This window comes from Gadus chalcogrammus, chromosome 9, assembly GCF_026213295.1.
Source record: "Gadus chalcogrammus isolate NIFS_2021 chromosome 9, NIFS_Gcha_1.0, whole genome shotgun sequence".
In the NCBI taxonomy this organism is placed as follows: domain Eukaryota; kingdom Metazoa; phylum Chordata; class Actinopteri; order Gadiformes; family Gadidae; genus Gadus; species Gadus chalcogrammus.
In genome coordinates this window covers 22,416,811-22,436,076 of record NC_079420.1, presented here as the reverse complement: position 1 = coordinate 22,436,076, position 19,266 = coordinate 22,416,811, and the positions used below count along the sequence as shown (strand labels likewise).

The window sequence follows — 19,266 nt, the reverse complement described above, 5'->3', positions numbered from 1 at the left end:
AATGTTAATTTTTTCCTTTAATCTGTGAACATAGCATAAGGGAGAGAAGATTCTTGGCCTTAATACAGTTCCCATTCATTTTATTTCTTGTTGTGCTGAATTCTTGTTGTAATGTGTTTTCCCTTAATGTAGGAGTCATCGCCCAGGAGGTTCAGAAGATCTTACCCGAGGCGGTGAAGGAGGCGGGGGATGTGGTGTGCACCAACGGAGAAACCATTCCAAAGATATTGATGGTTAATAAGGTGAGGGAAACACACGTGTACACACGCAGGCACACACACACACACACACACACACACACACACACACACACACACACACACACACACACACACACACACACACACACACACACACACACACACACACACACACACACACAAAGGGAGGTAGGAGGAAATGTATCATTGTATTAAACTGTTAGCAGGAACAAACAGCACACGCCTACCGTAGACCCTGATGTGCTGTGATGACCTCTCCCCCCTAGGAGCGTATCTTCATGGAGAACGTGGGGGCGGTGAAGGAGCTGTGCAAGCTGACGGACAACCTGGAGACCCGCATCGACGAGCTGGAGCGCTGGAGCCGCAAGTTGGCCAAGCTGCGGCGCCTGGACAGCATGAAGAGCACCGTGAGCGGGGGCACCATCAGGTGAGGCAGGGCACCGTCAGGTGAGGCAGGGCACCGTCAGGTGAGACAGGGCAGCGTCAGGTGAGGCAGGGCGCCGTCAGGTGAGGCAGGGCACCGTCAGGTGAGGCAGGGCAGCGTCAGGTGAGACAGGGCACCGTCAGGTGAGACAGGGCACCGTCAGGTGAGACAGGGCACCGTCAGGTGAGACAGGGCACCGTCAGGTGAGACAGGGCAGCGTCAGGTGAGACAGGGCACCGTCAGGTGAGACAGGGAGGTAGAAGCTACCAGGACTGTACCCGATGGACGGGTGTGTTGCGGTAGCTGAAGTCATCCCAACGGGCGTGTTAAGAACCAGCCCTATCAGGGTGAGATGAGGGATAGATGCGTTCAGGTAAGGACTTGGTTGTGGTTGCTGCCACATTAGGGATATGACGGAGAAGCAGTGCATCACGGCTTTGGCTAACTTTTTTGGAGTTCTGCCAACTTGTATTTCAGATCTATCTATCTATCTATCTATCTATCTATCTATCTATCTATCTATCTATCTATCTATCTATCTATCTATCTATCTATCTATCTATCTATCTATCTATCTATCTATCTATCTATCTATCTATCTATCTATCTATCTATCTATCTATCTATCTATCTATCTATCTATCTATCTATCTATCTATCTATCTATCTATCTATCTATCTATCTATCTATCTATCTATCTATCTATCTATCTATCTATCTATCTATCTATCTATCTATCTATCTATCTATCTATCTATCTATCTATCTATCTATCTATCTATCTATCTATCTATCTATCTATCTATCTATCTATCTATCTATCTATCTATCTATCTATCTATCTATCTATCTATCTATCTATCTATCTATCTATCTATCTATCTATCTATCTATCTATCTATCTATCTATCTATCTATCTATCTATCTATCTATCTATCTATCTATCTATCTATCTATCTATCTATCTATCTATCTATCTATCTATCTATCTATCTATCTATCTATCTATCTATCTATCTATCTATCTATCTATCTATCTATCTATCTATCTATCTATCTATCTATCTATCTATCTATCTATCTATCTATCTATCTATCTATCTATCTATCTATCTATCTATCTATCTATCTATCTATCTATCTATCTATCTATCTATCTATCTATCTATCTATCTATCTATCTATCTATCTATCTATCTATCTATCTATCTATCTATCTATCTATCTATCTATCTATCTATCTATCTATCTATCTATCTATCTATCTATCTATCTATCTATCTATCTATCTATCTATCTATCTATCTATCTATCTATCTATCTATCTATCTATCTATCTATCTATCTATCTATCTATCTATCTATCTATCTATCTATCTATCTATCTATCTATCTATCTATCTATCTATCTATCTATCTATCTATCTATCTATCTATCTATCTATCTATCTATCTATCTATCTATCTATCTATCTATCTATCTATCTATCTATCTATCTATCTATCTATCTATCTATCTATCTATCTATCTATCTATCTAACCGTAAGTCCATCTAGAGACACCCAAAGGAACCACTATAAGCATGATACACAGATGAATTAATAATATGTTTCAATACATTCTCACAACTGAAGATGATTGGATATTCAATATTCTATTTCATATTCCCTCCTCTTACCTGCAGCCAATCAAGTAGCTACTTTAGCAGGAACGGCAGCGGGCCTCTGAAGAAGAAGCCGGTCAAACCCGGGACCAAGGTGGGTAGAAGCACGCTGTGACTCATCATCAGCAGTAGAAGCAAGCAGGGAGGCAGCCTTAGGCCCAATCCCATTTCTACCCCTTACCCCTTCCCCTTAACCCTCCCCCTTGTTTTGAAGGGGGAAGGGGTAAGGGGAAGGAATGGGATTGGGCCTTAGGCCCGATCCCATTCTTAACGTCATGTTGCCTTAGGACAACGGATGTAAATTAGCAACTAAGTTAACTCTGGCATATTTATATTAATGCTCTGGCTGACATGTTGATTAATGTGCAATGTCCTAATCAAATAAATAAATAATAATAATAATGTGACCCTCTGGGTTTGCCTGTCTCGTTGCAGACCCCACCCCCAGATCCGGGCTGCATCAGCCAGAAAATCATGCAGGGCACCATCCTGGCTCTGGTCGTGGTCATGGCCTTCAGGTCAGTCTGAGGCGATGTATAGGAGGAGGAACACAAGCACACAGACATGAGAGACTGAGCCGTGCGGAGCTGTTTTGTCAATGCAATGATGATTGGCAGATAAATTGAGTAATTGGTTGATTGTTTGACTTTTGGTTTCAGTGTTATTTCCATGTCCGTGCTGTACGTGCTCACTCTCCACCACAAAGGAGCCGTCAGTGAGAAGGATGGGTATGGCGCCCCTACTTTATTCTCAAGAGTCTTTCACACAATCACATATCCTTCTGCCGTGTCCTTCCTTAGTCTGCACTCTTTCACTTCTTTTCTTCTGCCCTGCCTGTCGCAGCCTCCCTTCCCCCTGTGTTTTCTACGTCTCTTGGATGCCCGTCCTCACTGCCACTTTCACCTTCTGTCCTCCTGTCTGTCCTCTCTGGTAGGCTTTCCCAGACCTTTGCTCTTCCCCTTGGACTATGTCTTTGTCCTCGGTTCATATCTACTACTGCACAATGATTATTCTCCTATCTCCGGTATCTTTGTATACCGTATCTGTTTATTCTGTTGCCTATGTGTACTCTAATATGGTATATGAGCTAATTGTTCAATTTCATTGAACATTGTTAATTCCCTTGTTTGCCAAATATGTGGTCACACAGTACATTGTATTTTTTAACTATTTTAATTAATTAATAAATAAGCAAAAATTGAATAATATATCATACTGTACACTCAAGTCTTGTTCACACTACCTCGGTCCGTCGACGGATCTCATTGACTTTGCATGGGGCGCTCGCGAAATGCATTGTGGGTCCGTCCGTCCTTTCGGCTCCGTGGCCTTCGTCAAAAAGTTGAGAAATGTTCAACTTTTCAAGCAGCGCTGGATCCTTCGGGCCAAATAAACTCCAGTCGTTTCCTGGATCCATTTTGCAATAACAAGCAGGAAGAAGCAGGAAAAATCTGGCCGTTATATATTTTTAAAGAAATGTGGAATAATAAGATTGTTTTTAGTCACCTGTAGAGGGAGGCGATTTGATTGGCTGCAGTATGTGTCTACAAGACTAGTCCCCTATACGTCAGACACGCCCTCGGCCATCCGACGACGGAAGCATGTAGTGTGAACAAGGCGTCAATCGACACATTAAATAGCCAGTATGTCTCAAGTCTCCATGTCATAAAATATACACTCTACTATAATAACCTTCCCAGGTCCAGAGCTCCAGTGGGCTCCTCTCGTAGAGGTTCCTTCACATCCCAGCCCTCCACCGCTTCACCAGGTAGGGGGTCGTCCTCACCAGGCCCACCAGCAACACCACACAGCATGGAACACAGATGGTAGAACAAAAAACACTGCAACATGTTCCCATTCTCTCCTACGCCTTGATCTGATACAGAGGCCTGCTGTTCTACCACAGCACTGAACAACCATTCGTCTACCGTTCTCCCGCTCCGAGGAAACCAGTCCCTGATAGGTGAGAGAGCTCGATGGTCCCGCCTTATTGTAATGCTCTGGTATGAGGTTTTAGTGGTGCATAGAGGATAATCGCAACGTTTGCTGAATATTGCATTCACAATTACCGGTATCAGAATTATTATGCGGTTATTATGCTCCTGACATCTGTGTTATGATAAGTGTATCTGGGCCCAACGGAAACATTGTTAAGCAATGCATGCTCTTAGCAAACACCTGGATCAGAGCGTGATTGATGCAGCTCTGTGTCTCTGACCAGGGGAGCGCTTCACGCAATAGAGAATGCGGAAGCAGAACAAATAGAATCCCATTGTGCGGCCATATCTCATCGGGCTGAACCACTGCCTCCTCCAGACGCAGGTGGCCCGCTCCCCACAGCCGGCACCATGACCAAGAAGGCCAAGTCCAGACCCATGGACAAGGACGGCCGCAACAAGAACCGCCTCAGCCACACCTCCACACCTCTGTACTTCGCCAAGTCCCGTCGACCGCTCCCTTCTGACCAGGAGGAGACGGGAGATCCCAACCGGGTCCCGGGGGGGCTGCCGTCACCACGCAGACAGCGGAGCATACACACACAGGGTAGCTAACCACAGGAACTGACTTCTCCGTAACCCACTGTGTGCGGGAGGCAAACATAGTAAAGCCGTTCGTATGATTGATTTGTCTCTGAGTGCTTTGTTGTGGTTACAGTGGCAAACACACTGAGACTTTTCTCTCCGTCACAGGGGAAAGGCTAGCGCCCTCTCTGACTGGCCTGCACATCCTGGAGACCGGCCAGCAGATCACGACCCGGAGTTGCCCAACACCAGAGAGCTGCAGGTGGGCATGAGCTTCAGCCCTAAAGCTCCCTCAAGCTGTGGAGAATGGAGGCTGTGTTTCAGCTTGAATTTAGGTTATTTGGTGCTTATAACCTTTCCTCTGCTTGTGACCCTCAGCTACACCATATCTCTCCACGGGAAGAGGAACTCCTCCATGTCACAGATTACTTTGCACATGACGTGAGTACACAAAACATCAACACAAAACATCACACACTTGTGCTTCCCATTTTGTCAGCATCTGAAAACCCTACTGCCTTGCATTAAGAAGTCCAAATTTCACAGGCAACGTTTGTACGTTTGGTACTCACTGTTGTTTATCTTAGGTCCAACCAAAGCGTGTGGGTTCAGCAGTGTGGGTACGCCAGGGGCCAGCTGTGTCCGGACCACAATGAGACACGGCTCTACACTGGAAAGAGTGCCTCTACAAGGGTATGCAGTGATGCTTAATCCAGATTTAAGAAAAGATTCTTCCATGATTGCTTTGTGTGTGGAGGTAGAATCCTGGTAATAAGTCTCTGTAACAATGTCCCCAGGGGATCCTGCACCTGAGATCAGTACCGGCTCTACCGTCCCAGGATGTCATCCATCACTTCCGTGTCACTCTGTCGGTCAGTCAACAGTTATATCTTTGTAACATGTATTTCCCATTTGAATTTACCTAAAATATCAACTTTCTGGCTGTACACTCTATCTATGATTTAGTTATATATGAGGTTAGTTTTGGTACCTGTTTGCTGACATCATATTCTGAAATTTTCTTCCCATAGAGTGACGTAGGCTGTTCCAGCAAGGAGGAAAACAAAACAACTGCCTTATACTCAGACTACTATTTCCTAATTCAAAGCAGCTGTCAATAAGACACTGAAGGATCTGGTCAAGTGCCTTGTAACAGCAAGCCAAGACTTCACTTATTCAGCTAGTAGTTATACTTGGTCCTGTTGGTATTGTGTATTTGACACATTCAATCTTGATTTAGCAGGAAAGAGGCTGGTACTGAGACAAGCTATCTACCACTGTTCATTTTTATTGATGATTTTTGAAGTGCTGTAGAGATCACGTTAGAGAACACTGGTTAATGTTTTTATTTTGTTTTAAAATAAATGTATTTTGTCACTGAATATATCATTGTTGGATTCAGTAAAAAGCCATTTGAAGATGACAACTCTTCATTTCTTTACAGCGAATTATTATTGTTTGAAAAGTATAACGTCAAAATTAACAAAAATAACTGTGCAACTCATTTTTGTATCACTGTTTAGCAATGTACAGCTTACAGTTCAAAAAGCAAGAGTGGACCAGAAATAACGATGCTAGGTCTATTTTAGTACTCTATTTTCTACTATTCTGTATGTATTAAACAAATGTGACTTATGCCTTAAAACATGAAACATCCTTAGTTATAGTTTTATACACTGGAGCAAAGATCATTCGATTCTGTACATTCATGAATAAATAATGGCCCATTCACATTTTAAATATACCTCAAAAGTTCACACTGGCATGTTAAAGGTCTACATATTATGGAAAGAGTTGGAGGCCACAGCTATTACTGGATATGTATTTCTATAAAACATACACTGAATATGCAGAGAGAAAATCACGTCTAAGATTCTGTGGGGAAGAGAATGGTTTGCTCTCAAACGATAAAAAACTTTCTAAATCTTTCCATGTTTATTAAACAGACCATACCATTCCTCCCTGAAGTTATTTTCGCTGTGCCCTGATGCTTGCTCACTTCATTCAGGGATGACATGTATTAAGCATTTCTGGAAATCAAATAACTGGAAAAGCGCATAAGAGTTGAAACACTGAATGTTGCATCATCTTCTGCGAAGAAAAGTGTTGTCTAGCAATGGACATTTCTCAAAGACACTGGAATGGCCTATACTGTATTGGTTAACTGGATTTAATGCAACGATTGCAACTGGCATATCAACAGAGGAGCATGTTCTATAAATTAGTTTCCTGCTCGCTCTTTTCCATACATCTTAGCAGATGTAGCACAGATATAAACCATGTGTTAACTATGGGTATTACATGTGTTAGCCTGTCACCAAACTGATATATTCTTGCTCTGCTCTATACATGCTCTGGATGTTTCAAACTATTAATTTGTACCTATGTTTTACACACACAAAAACATGCAGAGTGGAAAACCTTTGACTAATATTACAGTGTTTGCATTGTGGTAATTTAAAAGTTGTACATTTGTATATGTACTTTTGATTCACTAAATACTTTTTAGTATTTTTCCATAATATGTCCAAGGAGAGCAATAATAAGTAAGTTGAATTGTTTGCACTTGAGAACTTTTTAGAACATGCATTTTATTTTATTGATAATTTTGGGAAACGAGGATGACTATGACATTGAATTTTAAACATCAATATGTAAACATATAAGCAGTCATTTAACTAATTTTGTGTATTATTTGTTATGCAAACTATGAAAACATTGTATATTTTTTTCGATATGATTATACGACTTTAAGGTCCTATCAAAGCTTATTTATAATGCACAAGCAAGCATAGTAAACCCAGCTTAGCTCTATTTGCACTGTATATATGACCTATAATTGCTCTTTCCAGTAGATATAAACTGGTATCAAATAGTCTGATAGAATTGCAATGTTTCATGTTGTTGTTATATTAATATCTTAACCTTTTGTAATGGAAACAATTTCATTATCAATCAATGTCTTGTCAACATAGCATGATTTCAAATTTTGGGGGATTTCAAGTTATCTTTTTTCATATCTCTTCCTTAATCTGTTCTCGCTTTCCTTCATTGTGTTGTTTAACTGTGTTGTTGTTGTTGTTGTTGTTGTTGTTGTTGTTGTTGTTGTTGTTGTTGTTTGTCATTGTTGTCATTTGCCCACGTGACCCTTATATGTGTTTTGACATAAACATGCTGTAATAACACAAACGCATGCTTTCAATAAAGATGTTACAAAAGCCGAGCTGAGTACTTGGCAGGTGTCTGTTTGACATTCTGGATCGAATATTATTTGCACCCTGGCAACTAATTGAAATACAAAGTACATGTCTTGTCTCTCAAAAACGGTTGCTTACATTCAAGATTAATTCTGAATTGTGAAGTTAAAAATGTAATTAGTAAGTATTAGTATTGACACACACACAGAGACACACACAAACACACACAAACACAAAAATTGTTGTATTGTTCTTTGAAACAAAGTTTTTATCCCGTTTTTTCTGCAAAGAACGCACACAGACACACACACACACACACACACACACACACACACACACACACACACACACACACACACACACACACACACACACACACACACACACACACAAACACTCATCTTCTATAGGGTTTAGAAATGAGAGTAAGGAGGAAAATATACGACTTCAAATTGTATATGGTTTGTTAACCAGTTCTGGACCAAAACAGCCCGATGGAAATTAACATTATCCCACAACAACAAACCTGGGCTGCAAGGTCTGTCCTGTTCAGCTGCATCATGAAGTGCATCTAGAAATGTGATGATATGTTTGGTATTGCAGGGACCTATTTTTGCATGATGGTGCGGTTAACCTTGAAGGCTTATGGAGCCACACAATGTTGTTCTTATGGAGCCACACAATGTTGTTCTACACCAGGGTATATGTCCCCCCCCCCCACGACATATACCCTGGGAGTAGTTGTTCTGTATTTTGAATAGATGTGTTTCCCCAATGGTAAGCTAAGATTTCATTTTTTAATTAAGTGCCTTATATGAAATAGTGTGCAGCGTGCAGGAGCAAGTGTTGCAGAAAGGGACAAGTGTGTTGCACAATTGCAACTGATGTGCAAAGGAGCGCTTTTGTTTAAAGTATGGTTACATTTGTTTAAGGTATAGTAACAAAAACTTTGGTCCAAGCATGTGTCTATAGTGTTCAAGCAATTGAAAAAGAGCTGTAAGAGACAGCCCTTCTCTTTCTCACCACTAGGCGGCAGTACGCGGTCTGAAGACAGGCGGACCGTCACATAAACGTCAGGAGCGAACCAGGAAGCTGTAGTCAGTACGTGGCCTTTTCCTCTTGGACACCCGTGAAAGGAGCATCTCTGCATTACAAAATGGTACGGTAACGTGATCAAAGATGAATTCGTTAGGTTTGATACCAATAGGAGTTGCCCTATTATACATTAATTCAAGCGTAGTGATTTTCTCTTTATTAAAAGCCATTCGGTCGGAGATATGGTTGATTGTATGGGCGACACATACAGGCGAGTGAACGCTCCCGTTCATTCTGGTTGTTTGGCAGAAACAAATCCGCATAACAAGCGTTGTTTTGCCTTCTTAGTGCCTATAGTACCTTATGTATGCATTGATTCGGGAGCAGTTAAGTTGGCTGCTTTTGGCTCCAGGTTGTAGGTTGTGGTTATGCAGCCTTTTATTGGCTGCAGTCTTCTACTACTGCCACCATCGTCATCATCATCATCGTCATATCCTAAATGTATTCAATTTATTACTCTGAAAATGCATCTCGGTTTTAATGTAACTTAGATATATTTATTTACTTTCAATGCACCTGCCCCACTACGGTCAGGTGAGCTTTATCCAGTTTTTATCAGCTTATTATTCATATAATTAAAATAGGTGAATTTCTGTTACTGTAATTCTTTGCAGTAGTCTGTTCAAGTAAACGTTGCTACCATATCATGGTTAACACTGGCATAGGCCTACTAGTACTGTATTGTTTGAATTAGAATTTGGTCGTGCACTCTACTACTTCAATTACTATGGATATATTTGACAGTATATATATAATATATATCCCTAAATTGTACTTATGATTATTTATGGACTCTTTTAAAACAGGAAAGGTTAAGGATTGGAGAATAATAAATAAAATATTGTGTCATAGCACAGGAATATTTCTATATGATATAGTCTACTTAATCTACTTGCATTCGACACTAAAGTTGGCCGCATATTCATTGAACTGCTCCAACGGTGGAACTCTCCAAACAATAGATTATTGAAAGCAGGGTCCATCAACACTAGTGGATAAGCAAGTTATCAGATTTAGTAAGGTAACTTAAACTTGAGTTGTGCGGGTTTAGTTCCTTCAAGCTGTCCACCGTAGTTGCACTGATAGAGATGCAGACTGCAGAGCACTGTAAACTTTGTCTGAAAAGATCCAATGGTTACAAATGGCGGCCCAATTGAGCAGTCAAGTGAGCCTTGGATCCAAATTGAAATATGGTGATGAATATGTACCTTCCCATGATGCACCTGTGCCCTTCCTTGCAGGAGCTTGAAGCCATGACCAGATACACCAGCCCGGTGAACCCGGCTGTGTTCCCCCACCTCACGGTGGTCCTGCTTGCCATTGGCATGTTCTTCACCGCATGGTTCTTCGTGTATCCTTTCAGCGGTTAGACCCCTTCGTTTCTCCACCCCTCGCAGCACAATGGTGTGAGATGAGATTATAATGTGTTTAGGAAATGTCCATCTATTGTTAAATCATAAAGGTGAATTTGTTGTAAAGTTTTGGAGCTTAAAGTTGAAAATGTTATAGTCCTTTTATTTAATTGCTTTCTAAATAATAATTTGAGTATTTTTAAATGTCTACTTCATGGAAAGGCAGACAAAGTGCAAATAATTACTCAAGTCATTACCATTACTGTGTACAATATTATTAGCCTGGCTAATACCAGACCTCATCTCAATCTACATTGAGATGAGGTCTGGGAACCACACATACATTTTCTCGTATTTGAGGCGTGGTTTACGATTGCCCGGAGCCGTTTATTGGGCGCTACGAGTGTCTATCATATGAGTCTGTACGTAGCTCATAGCCAATCGTATAAATTATACCAGATGACGTATGTAGAGCAACAGAAATTCGATGAGGAAGAAGATGATGGGTGTGTCGAATAGACGTCGTCATCGTCTTGCCGTCCCTCCCCGTTCTGTGATTGGTTCCCCATCTCAGGCGAAATTCGCATCCATGGAATCCAGGCTGCCTAGCAGCGCAAAATGAAATTGCGCGCAAGGCAGCATGGGTATACCCAGGCTACAATATTATACCATTCCTAATGAAGATAAGTTTGCAGAAGTAAATATTTTGATGGTTGGTTGGTTTTCTGTGGATGAAAGAGATGAGCCAAAATCTTGCATGTTGTTCAGCAGTGATTGAGTTCCCTCCCTTAACTTCTGGTTAGATATGAGGTGACGTCCACAAAGTACACCAGAGATGTGTACAAAGAGCTTCTCATCTCCCTCGTGGCGTCACTATTCATGGGATTTGGTGTACTATTCCTGTTGCTCTGGGTCGGCATATATGTATGATGGTATGTCTTGAGTCCTACACTTTGTTGTTCAATTACCTTTTTTATATCGTGATGTTCAATTATTGTTTTTATATTATGGTTAACTGACGAGAGTTTTTTCTGTATTATTGTTGTTGTAGTTTTATGTGTCAAAGAAAGCAACAACATTCCAGTGGAATCGACATCACACTCAACGGGAAAAGGATTTTGGATTTAGGATTTCACGATTGTGAGATCAAGTGGACGTTTTTTTTTTCATTTAATCAGTAAAAAATTATTTCTAAAATTGTGGGTGTCATGTCTTTTTTTCCCCTTGTGGTCAGTTTTAGACATTTAAAATGTAATTGGTAGCAGTTTAGCCAAATGTTATACCATAAGCTAGCAAAAATACCTTCTACTAGAAGTTATCTGTGGACAGAGTTGTACCCTGAAAAAACTCAATCCCAGACAAATGTTCTGGTTAACAATAAAGTGTTGTCTGTTGAAGTGAGGAAACATCCTGGATATTCAGGGATACAATATAATTACTAAAACGTTTATTTGGCTAACACAAAAATAGAAAATCTGAAATAAAAAATGGCATCAAACATGTACACTGTAAACATGTCTCAAGGCAACTATAGGGCAGAACGCTTCCTTCACTGACGGGCTTTAGCGAAGGCCTCACGCAGCCACGTAGAGTCTTCATAGAGTCTGGGGTCTCCCAGGAACTCTGCTGTACGCTTGTAGAGGTAATAATACAGCACAGCAGCTGAGGAGTGCACACACAACATTGAGGTTACAATAAGTACATTTGTCAGAAGGAGCAACAATATATCGCTTTCGGTACAGTAAGGATGTTCACAAAACAAAGCCAAGCACCAATACTTATTTGGTTAACGTATTCCCTCTATACAACAAAGATGACTAGGATAGGATGCAACACAAGTACTATTCTTTTATATTTTTGCCAGGAGGTATAAGTGTGTACATTAAGTGCCAGGACGTACAACATACAATAAGAGTGTACATGAAGTGCGTACGAGCGGTGGCTACGCAGAGTCTAGGTGAATTCTGAACAACCAGTGATTCTTTTACGGGAGCTGGTGACAGTGCAACAGTAAGCCATCAAACCACGGCTACAAACAATATGTGTAGCGGTAGGCTAATGAACTGCTTACCTGTCCTCTGGAAAACAAACAGCGCTTGAAGGCCGTTGGTCCAAACAAAACTGTTTGAGTCGATCCATCGAAGGGTCTACAAGTAAAACGCCTGTTAGTTATGAAGCTCAGATTGACATCAAACAGGTCACTTACAGGATATTTAACATATGTAGCAGCCCGCTCTACCTTAACACAAGCTAGTGTGGAGGTAGAACGCATGTGTTTTGCAAAGGGGTTATCATTTGAAATCAATTATACCCAGCCTAAAAGGTTCATGGTTTCGAATTCCAATGTCCGCATTCTAACTTTGGGCAAGGTAAGACCAACTTACCTACCAGCCCATTAATAACATACATCTAAAACATTCCCCTGATGGTGGATTAGTACAAAGGCATCTGCTGAACGACAATCATAAGTGTGACGCTACCATGAGCCAGCAGTGGAGGCAGATGCTGAGAGTCAGGTAGAGGGCGGAGACCCCCAGCAGAGCCCTGAAGCGCTGCAGCAGCAGGGAGACCAGGCCAACCTGGAACACGTAGGTGTTGAACATCAGCAGGAGAACGATGATCACGTTGAACAGGATGGCAATATCCTGAATGCTGGAATCACATTAAATGATTTGTTATGTTGAGTATTACAGTGATGGGAAGAATAAATATTAACCTTAGTTGTTTGAGGCTAACATTTGGACATGAATGGCTGTCACTTCTTGCAATTTAGCGAATTGCTTGCGCTATGGATGAGTCAAATCAATTAGTTAATTCATTGATTTGCACAAGCACAAGTTCATTCAATAGCATTGGTGACTCACGTGAAGAGCACCAGCTGATTGACAGGCGCTCCACGAAGGAGTTCGCTGAAGGAGTTGACGAAGAGGTCATAGGCCAGCAGGCTCAGTTGAATCAACAGCACCAGGGAGTAGTTGCTAGTCTGAAGCATGGTGGCCCTGTTGTGCCTCAGGAAGTGTTCCTGTCCGGCTTTGGGATTAGAACTGACCAGTCGAGGCTTCTGCAAGGTTTCTCCAGTAGCCCCTGGTCGACATCTCTCCCCCCGCGGCGCCTCCGTTCAGTTCTGTGAGCAACACGTGGGATGTTTTGGTCGTTACAGAACATAATCCACTACAACGTAAGTGTTTAATTGTAAAGAAACTCGTACAGCTGCCACTCCATGCTGACCAGACATCTTGTCGGGCTTATTGGATGACCGACACTGATTTCTCCAGAACGAGTTTGCTATCCCGTCAACCGCTCCCTTACGTTTTAAGGTATATCCAAAATTACAAACATTAGCCCGAAAATAACCACAACCACCAATAAAACATGCACCTAGACAAACTACATAAGGTCATAAACGAGATAATGCATCCATGGGGCTTTCTTGAGCATTTCCGGGTTTTCTATGGCAACGCTACTTCATACCGTAAAGTATGTGATATTGGCGCAGCAAATGAGTTTGGTATCATGTTTATGTGCTGCATGAGCTACACTAAGCGTAACGGTAAGTGAAACTGATTTTCGTACAACAACGCCGCCCAGTGGCTGGAAAAGGTACGTGGGTTAAGTATGATAATCAAAGGTGGCGCAAACACACACAGAAACTCACACACAGCTGAAGGTCCGGCGCGTCGGAGGTGAGCATGCAAAGTTTGTAAATTGCAACTATTTATTTAAAGCTTATTTATGGATCTCATGTGCCCACCTCTCCTCAAAGTTGGTTCTGCTGTCATTACGTTTATTGGTGTCAAGTAACGTAGCATTATTTTTCTATGGATTGCTGTATTTAGGTGGTCGTTACTTTTCATTGCTCTGTCGATTCGTAGCCTATCTGTAATTTAAACATCCATACAAATGTATAATAGACCCTTAGCAACAGGTGTTGCAAGCTTTTGTTTCTTTATGAAGTCCAAACAATAAGTTTGTTGTTACCTTGAGTTGACCAGTAAGGTATAGGTCAGGTGCTTGGGTAGCGCGACCAAGCGACTTGGCCTGGCCGTAGACTGCTCCTCAAGCGCATGGTGTGTTCCCTTCCCGCTCTGTATGGGGCCCAGTTCCTAACAACATCTGATTGCAATGGGCCAGGATATGATCTCTTTGTCTAAGTTAAATGTAGGACATTGAAGGCACCTCAAAACGGATGTTTAAGTGTTTTTACGAGTTACGTTGCCGATTTAACACTCACCGAGTTTTAGAAAGTGTTAATGTTTACATAGGTGTTATCTGGATCACTCCTCCCTTGACTCCAGCTTATTTATAAACCTTTTGAGACTTCAGATATGCCACTGGACATATTCGTGTCGAAAAAAACACATACCTACATACCTGGAACTTCTAGGATTTTCTAGTTGGCTAATTCTCAATATAGGCTAGTTATAACAGAAAAATTTAACTTAAAATGTATTTGTGCCACAATAGCATAAATCACAGAAACTTGTGCTGTGGTTTTCCAAACAAAATGGCCTGCAACCAGGCTATAATGGAAATTAAATCCATTGCAAATGTTTTATTTGCATCCCGTTTCCCTCATTGTCCTCATCCTCCCTCCCCTCGAAGAAAAAGACTCGTCCGTCACCTCATAGGACCAAATCCTGTTGTTTTTACCATGCCCACATCCTGGTTGGGGCAGAGGTAGTGACCAAAACATTTGTATAACATTTGTCAACGAGGCAAACTGCTGCTGATTATGTGTTCGGAAACTAGGGTAGACCTAATGATGGAATATGATAGGTTTAGGATATTAAGTAAAAAATAATCTATAAATAAATATAGGTATAAAATATATATATTTATTGGCAATACCTATCAGTTGCCAAAGTTAAGATTCACGGTGCATAAATTCAGCTTCTCTTAACATGGGTAACATCTGTTTCCAGCAGCAGATAGTGCATTCACTCACAGCAACTTTGGCTCTGCTCCCACTTGTGTTTGACAAGGGAGCATGCATAGCAGCAGGCCTATGCTGACCTTTAACAAGGAAAACAAACGCATTTAAATGGAATCTCCCTTCATCCACTAAAAGCGATGGTGGCTTTTGCTTTAAATGGCATGATGCAAGAAATACTCATTTTTGTTTTAATCAATAACTTAATAATAACTTAAAAACTAGACACTCGTTTAGGCAGAGCACATATTTCTTGTGATAAATAACAAATTCCACTATGAATGACGTACAGTTTCCGTGGTTTGGCCCCTAGAATTTAATTTGGGCATATGGGTTTTCGTCCACTGGTTGGAACGCATAGGTATGAAGGACATGATAAGGTTGTCTTAAGTCAGTAAGTTAAACAAGCTCTACAAGAACGGCAGTGAATGAGCAAACACATCTGATGGTACAAGACCAGACCTCTTGTTTGTTTTTTGGCTCATCAAACTGCCTCTCTCACGCATTCTTTATTATTCCTCACCGACGGGTTCCCTGTCCTGGTTCACTGTCCTGGTTCCCTGTCCTGGTTCACTGTACATGTTCCCTGTCCTGGTTCACTGTACATGTTCCCTGTCCTGGTTCACTGTCCTGGTTCACTGTCCTGGTTCACTGTCCTGGTTCACTGTACATGTTCACTGTCCTGGTTCCCTGTCCTGGTTCTTCAGCGCAGCGCGGGCCGACATAGTTTCCTCCTTTAGGGTTTACGTTCTCCTCAGAGTACCATCGGTTAGCCTAATCCGTCACTCTTCCACAGCAATGTCCAAGTGGCTCAGCGATGGAGAGGTGCTGGTGGGGCAGGGCAGCGGCGACGCATCCTCATGGAGCCCAAGATCCAGGGGCCCGTCCGCTGGGGGCCTCGTGTCCAGCCCAGTCCGAGCCCGGTTGTCTTCACCCAGGGCCAGGGAAGCCATGCCTCACCAGGAGCCACAGACCATGGACAAAGCAAGGGAGCTGTTTGTGCTTTGTGATAAAGAGGGCAAAGGATTCATCACCAAGAGAGACATGCAGGTAAAGAGCTGCTGGAGGAATGCAATTCAAATATCATGGTTTACATTTTTTACGTGAAATACTGTTGGTCCTCGTTGTGCTTAGCGACTGGAAGTGGAGTTACCACTGTCCCTGGATCAGTTGGAGGACGTTTTCAACAGCCTCGACAGAGAGAGTAATGGATTCCTCACTCCTGTAGAGTTTAACGCAGGCCTTGGTGAGTTTAGGATGGACTCTTGACACTCACCAGATGTGAGTGTCTATTTACACAGTGTAGAGCCTCAATTACAAAAATAAACAAATAATTTCACTATACCTGTTGCCATGTTCTGTTAGGAGGAATCATGGTGCTAGACGAGAGCTTAAACCAAAGCCAGAACGAGGGGCGGGCTGAGCCAGACCCGGTGGACTGGAACAACGACCCCGGAGTCATCCGGTTTGTCAACCTGCTGGTCGAGTTGGGAGCAGACACCCTCTTCAAAAAGTAAGACCTTGCCCTTGAAATAATTAGTGTCATCACTTTCTAACCCAGGCAATGTCTAACTTGCCAAACTTACTCAGATATGGCTTTTGAAGTATTACCAAAGAATGGACACAAAAGTACTTTGTACGTTTTAGTATTCATATTTTACTTAATGTAGACAGTCAACATTAAATGCAGACATACATTATTATGTGACAACATGAGTCTCCTAATCCACCCAGACTCTGATGACTGTTGTGGTGTGTGTGTGTGTTTTTGTGTTTGTAACGTGGCAGTCAGTGGGAGGTGTCCTCCTTATGGTTTGAACTGCAGAGGGAGAGACCGGAGCTCCTCACTGTCCTGGACGATATCCTGGTCCAAGCTTTGGCTGTCGTGCAGGACAGCACCAAGGAGAAGGACAGCCTGGAGCAGGCCCTGCGCAGGTTCCCACTAGTACCAGACTCAGCTGCATGTCCCACACTCAGCTGCATGTCCACTTGCACATGCAGTCTGTGCTCAGGGTCCATGTGTGTTTACCGATGTTTCCTCTGCATTTGATCTCACATAGCTCTGTTTGGTTTGTTCTAGGCGAGAGAGCGAGCACGATCGCATCGTTCAATCCATATATGAAGAAATGGAGAGCCAGTTGAAGGAGGAGAGGGAGAAACAAAAGACGCAGGTAGATTCCTTTTTGTTTGTAGTCCCCACTGTATACAAATTATCATGGACATACCAGTTAAGGAGGCTATTGCCTTATCCAGGACAGTATTAAACAGTGGGAGAGAGGACAACATCTGGAAGCGGAGCTGAGCATGCGGGAACAGGAGCTGGAGAGCAGTCTGGTCAAGCAGAGGGAGGTAAGCATCCAAGCAGGCCTCCTGACGGCCACTGATCACTATAGTGCTCTCCTAAAACATACCAATAACTAAGGTCTGTTTCAACCAATTGTGTTATATGTTATATCAAAAATCCAATAGTTTTAGGTGGCTATACAGTTTGTTAGAGCAATAGAAACATTATATGCTTTTAGAGTGTCTGAGGCATGAGGCCTTCTGGGAAGCCTTGGTTCAGTGAAGGAGACCTGGCCCGTGTGTTTATACCAAGATGGAGAGCAGTGTCCGGGCGCTGAGCTGTGAGCAGGCCGACATCAAGGAGCAGAAGCAGCGGGTACAGAGCCTCAACGTTCAGCTCCGGGAGCAGCTGGAGTCCACCAGAGAAGAGCTGCAGGCCGCAAAGAGCCAGCTCAACCTGGTTCACGCCACAGCGGCTCAGGAGCTGGCCGTCAAGAAACGGTGAGGTTCTTCTCCGAAGTGTTTGATCATTATAATGATAATATAAAAAGTTGTTGTTCATTTTCATAACTCTGTATCATAAAAATCATCGTTCAATAATATTGTGTACCTACCTTTTTTTAGAAATGTGTTGAAGGTGTCTAGAAACATTCAAAAGGAAAAAGAGAGTCTTTTAAGACAACTTGACATTCTGAGGTAAGCTTGTACATCAGGTCTGCTGGTTATGGTCTGATGATAGGCCTGAACTGGAAAGCATTTACGTCAAGTCAATGAGATTCAGCCCTGATTCACTGTGTCTTTCAATGATTAACCTTGCAGGGACATGAACAAAAGGCTGCGGGACGAGACGGACACCCAACAGGCCCAGAAGAGGGTTAGTCCTCGACGCACTGTCTTTGCCACTCTACCAAGACCTCAATATTACTGCCATTAAAGTTAAACAAACCATATCCAAGACGCAAAGGTCTTCACATTGCTGATCATTATTTCATTTGTTTTGAGTGTTATGTAGTTGTCGACTCATTTACGATGCAGATGAGCCGGTTTGCCTGTCTTGTGTGAACAGTTTCTGGTTTGTGTTATGTTTGAGTGATGTAAATAAGGATTGTATTCTGCTGCTTAACAGAACAGTGTATTTTGGTTCATTTACTGTGACTTTGAACCAGGAGGAATGCAAATGGTCACTTTATAGTCCTAATAAAAACGTTGGATTTTCATGATATTGCACAAATACAACATTTAACAACTATGGTTTAAGGGTTGTTGTACCTCAAATAGCTCACTGTCAAAACAACTACAATTGTACCAACTGTAACAAAAATCCCTTTCATGTAGATTGTTAATATGCCATCATTTGTTATTAAATTATGAGTACAATGTAGTGTAATAAATGAAGCTATTGATGTATTGGACTTCTTGCTTAATTACAGGTTGACACACATAACAATTCAAACAAAATCTAAACATCACCTAACGCAGGCAAACATACTAATCACATAAAATTACAAATTTCTATATATTTATATCCTTATAAACCTTTGGTCTGCCTTAATCTTCAAAACCCTTTCACGTTTTT

General features: G+C 41.9%; 4 protein-coding genes across 8 annotated transcripts in view; 3 read left to right on the top strand and 1 right to left on the bottom strand.

Moving 5' to 3' along the window:
• The window catches only part of LOC130389551 (myelin regulatory factor-like), a 17,063-nt gene extending 9,010 nt beyond the window's left edge, over positions 1-8,053 (top strand). The window contains exons 11-23 of the mRNA XM_056599382.1: positions 133-242; positions 488-648; positions 2,333-2,405; positions 2,747-2,829; positions 2,971-3,039; positions 4,012-4,079; positions 4,197-4,274; positions 4,628-4,855; positions 5,002-5,095; positions 5,212-5,274; positions 5,421-5,526; positions 5,631-5,705; positions 5,865-8,053. Coding sequence (XP_056455357.1) covers positions 133-242; positions 488-648; positions 2,333-2,405; positions 2,747-2,829; positions 2,971-3,039; positions 4,012-4,079; positions 4,197-4,274; positions 4,628-4,855; positions 5,002-5,095; positions 5,212-5,274; positions 5,421-5,526; positions 5,631-5,705; positions 5,865-5,954 — 1,298 coding nt within the window. The 3' untranslated portion in view covers positions 5,955-8,053. The remainder of the gene's footprint in view (positions 1-132; positions 243-487; positions 649-2,332; positions 2,406-2,746; positions 2,830-2,970; positions 3,040-4,011; positions 4,080-4,196; positions 4,275-4,627; positions 4,856-5,001; positions 5,096-5,211; positions 5,275-5,420; positions 5,527-5,630; positions 5,706-5,864) is intronic.
• Positions 8,054-9,080: 1,027 nt separating this feature from the next.
• Positions 9,081-11,681, top strand: LOC130389800 (transmembrane protein 258). Its single transcript, XM_056599746.1, has 4 exons — positions 9,081-9,189; positions 10,367-10,476; positions 11,281-11,409; positions 11,529-11,681. Exons 1-3 carry the CDS (start codon positions 9,187-9,189, stop codon positions 11,405-11,407), a joined length of 240 nt encoding a protein of 79 aa, XP_056455721.1. The 5' UTR covers positions 9,081-9,186; the 3' UTR covers positions 11,408-11,409; positions 11,529-11,681.
• On the bottom strand, positions 11,163-14,564 carry LOC130389799 (transmembrane protein 138-like). 3 transcript variants are annotated; one of them, XM_056599745.1, is made up of 5 exons: positions 14,456-14,564; positions 13,342-13,601; positions 12,958-13,129; positions 12,549-12,624; positions 11,163-12,139 (listed from the first exon to the last, which is right to left on the bottom strand). In XM_056599745.1, exons 2-5 carry the CDS (start codon positions 13,467-13,469, stop codon positions 12,027-12,029), a joined length of 489 nt encoding a protein of 162 aa, XP_056455720.1. In that variant the 5' UTR covers positions 13,470-13,601; positions 14,456-14,564; the 3' UTR covers positions 11,163-12,026. The 3 variants fall into 3 exon arrangements, with proteins under 3 accessions (XP_056455720.1, XP_056455718.1, XP_056455719.1); XM_056599743.1 differs by lacking the exon at positions 14,456-14,564 and adding an exon at positions 13,686-13,980; XM_056599744.1 differs by lacking the exon at positions 14,456-14,564 and adding an exon at positions 13,706-13,980.
• LOC130389794 (EF-hand calcium-binding domain-containing protein 4A-like) lies at positions 13,358-19,095 on the top strand. Of its 3 annotated transcripts, none has more exons than XM_056599735.1 (10): positions 13,358-13,655; positions 16,204-16,457; positions 16,542-16,653; positions 16,773-16,920; positions 17,196-17,342; positions 17,488-17,578; positions 17,661-17,756; positions 18,004-18,191; positions 18,315-18,386; positions 18,510-19,095. In XM_056599735.1, exons 2-10 carry the CDS (start codon positions 16,206-16,208, stop codon positions 18,622-18,624), a joined length of 1,221 nt encoding a protein of 406 aa, XP_056455710.1. In that variant the 5' UTR covers positions 13,358-13,655; positions 16,204-16,205; the 3' UTR covers positions 18,625-19,095. The 3 variants fall into 3 exon arrangements, with proteins under 3 accessions (XP_056455710.1, XP_056455709.1, XP_056455708.1); XM_056599734.1 differs by lacking the exon at positions 13,358-13,655 and adding an exon at positions 14,075-14,160; XM_056599733.1 differs by lacking the exon at positions 13,358-13,655 and adding an exon at positions 14,153-14,173.
• Positions 19,096-19,266: the final 171 nt, after the last annotated feature.

What these genes read in the sequence shown, in the direction of transcription:
- LOC130389799 (XM_056599745.1), bottom strand. Translation starts at nt 13,469, where the DNA reads ATGCTTCAGACTAGCAACTACTCCCTGGTGCTGTTGATTCAACTGAGC. An exon ending in AATCAGCTGGTGCTCTTCAC is followed by an intron (nt 13,130 to 13,341) that starts GTGAGTCACCAA and finishes ATGTGATTCCAG; the next exon opens with CATTCAGGATATTGCCATCC. An exon ending in GTTTGTTTTCCAGAGGACAG is followed by an intron (nt 12,140 to 12,548) that starts GTAAGCAGTTCA and finishes TGCACTCCTCAG; the next exon opens with CTGCTGTGCTGTATTATTAC.
- LOC130389800 (XM_056599746.1), top strand. An exon ending in TTCACCGCATGGTTCTTCGT is followed by an intron (nt 10,477 to 11,280) that starts GTATCCTTTCAG and finishes ACTTCTGGTTAG; the next exon opens with ATATGAGGTGACGTCCACAA.
- LOC130389794 (XM_056599733.1), top strand. An exon ending in TCACCAAGAGAGACATGCAG is followed by an intron (nt 16,458 to 16,541) that starts GTAAAGAGCTGC and finishes CGTTGTGCTTAG; the next exon opens with CGACTGGAAGTGGAGTTACC. An exon ending in GAGCTGGCCGTCAAGAAACG is followed by an intron (nt 18,192 to 18,314) that starts GTGAGGTTCTTC and finishes ACCTTTTTTTAG; the next exon opens with AAATGTGTTGAAGGTGTCTA.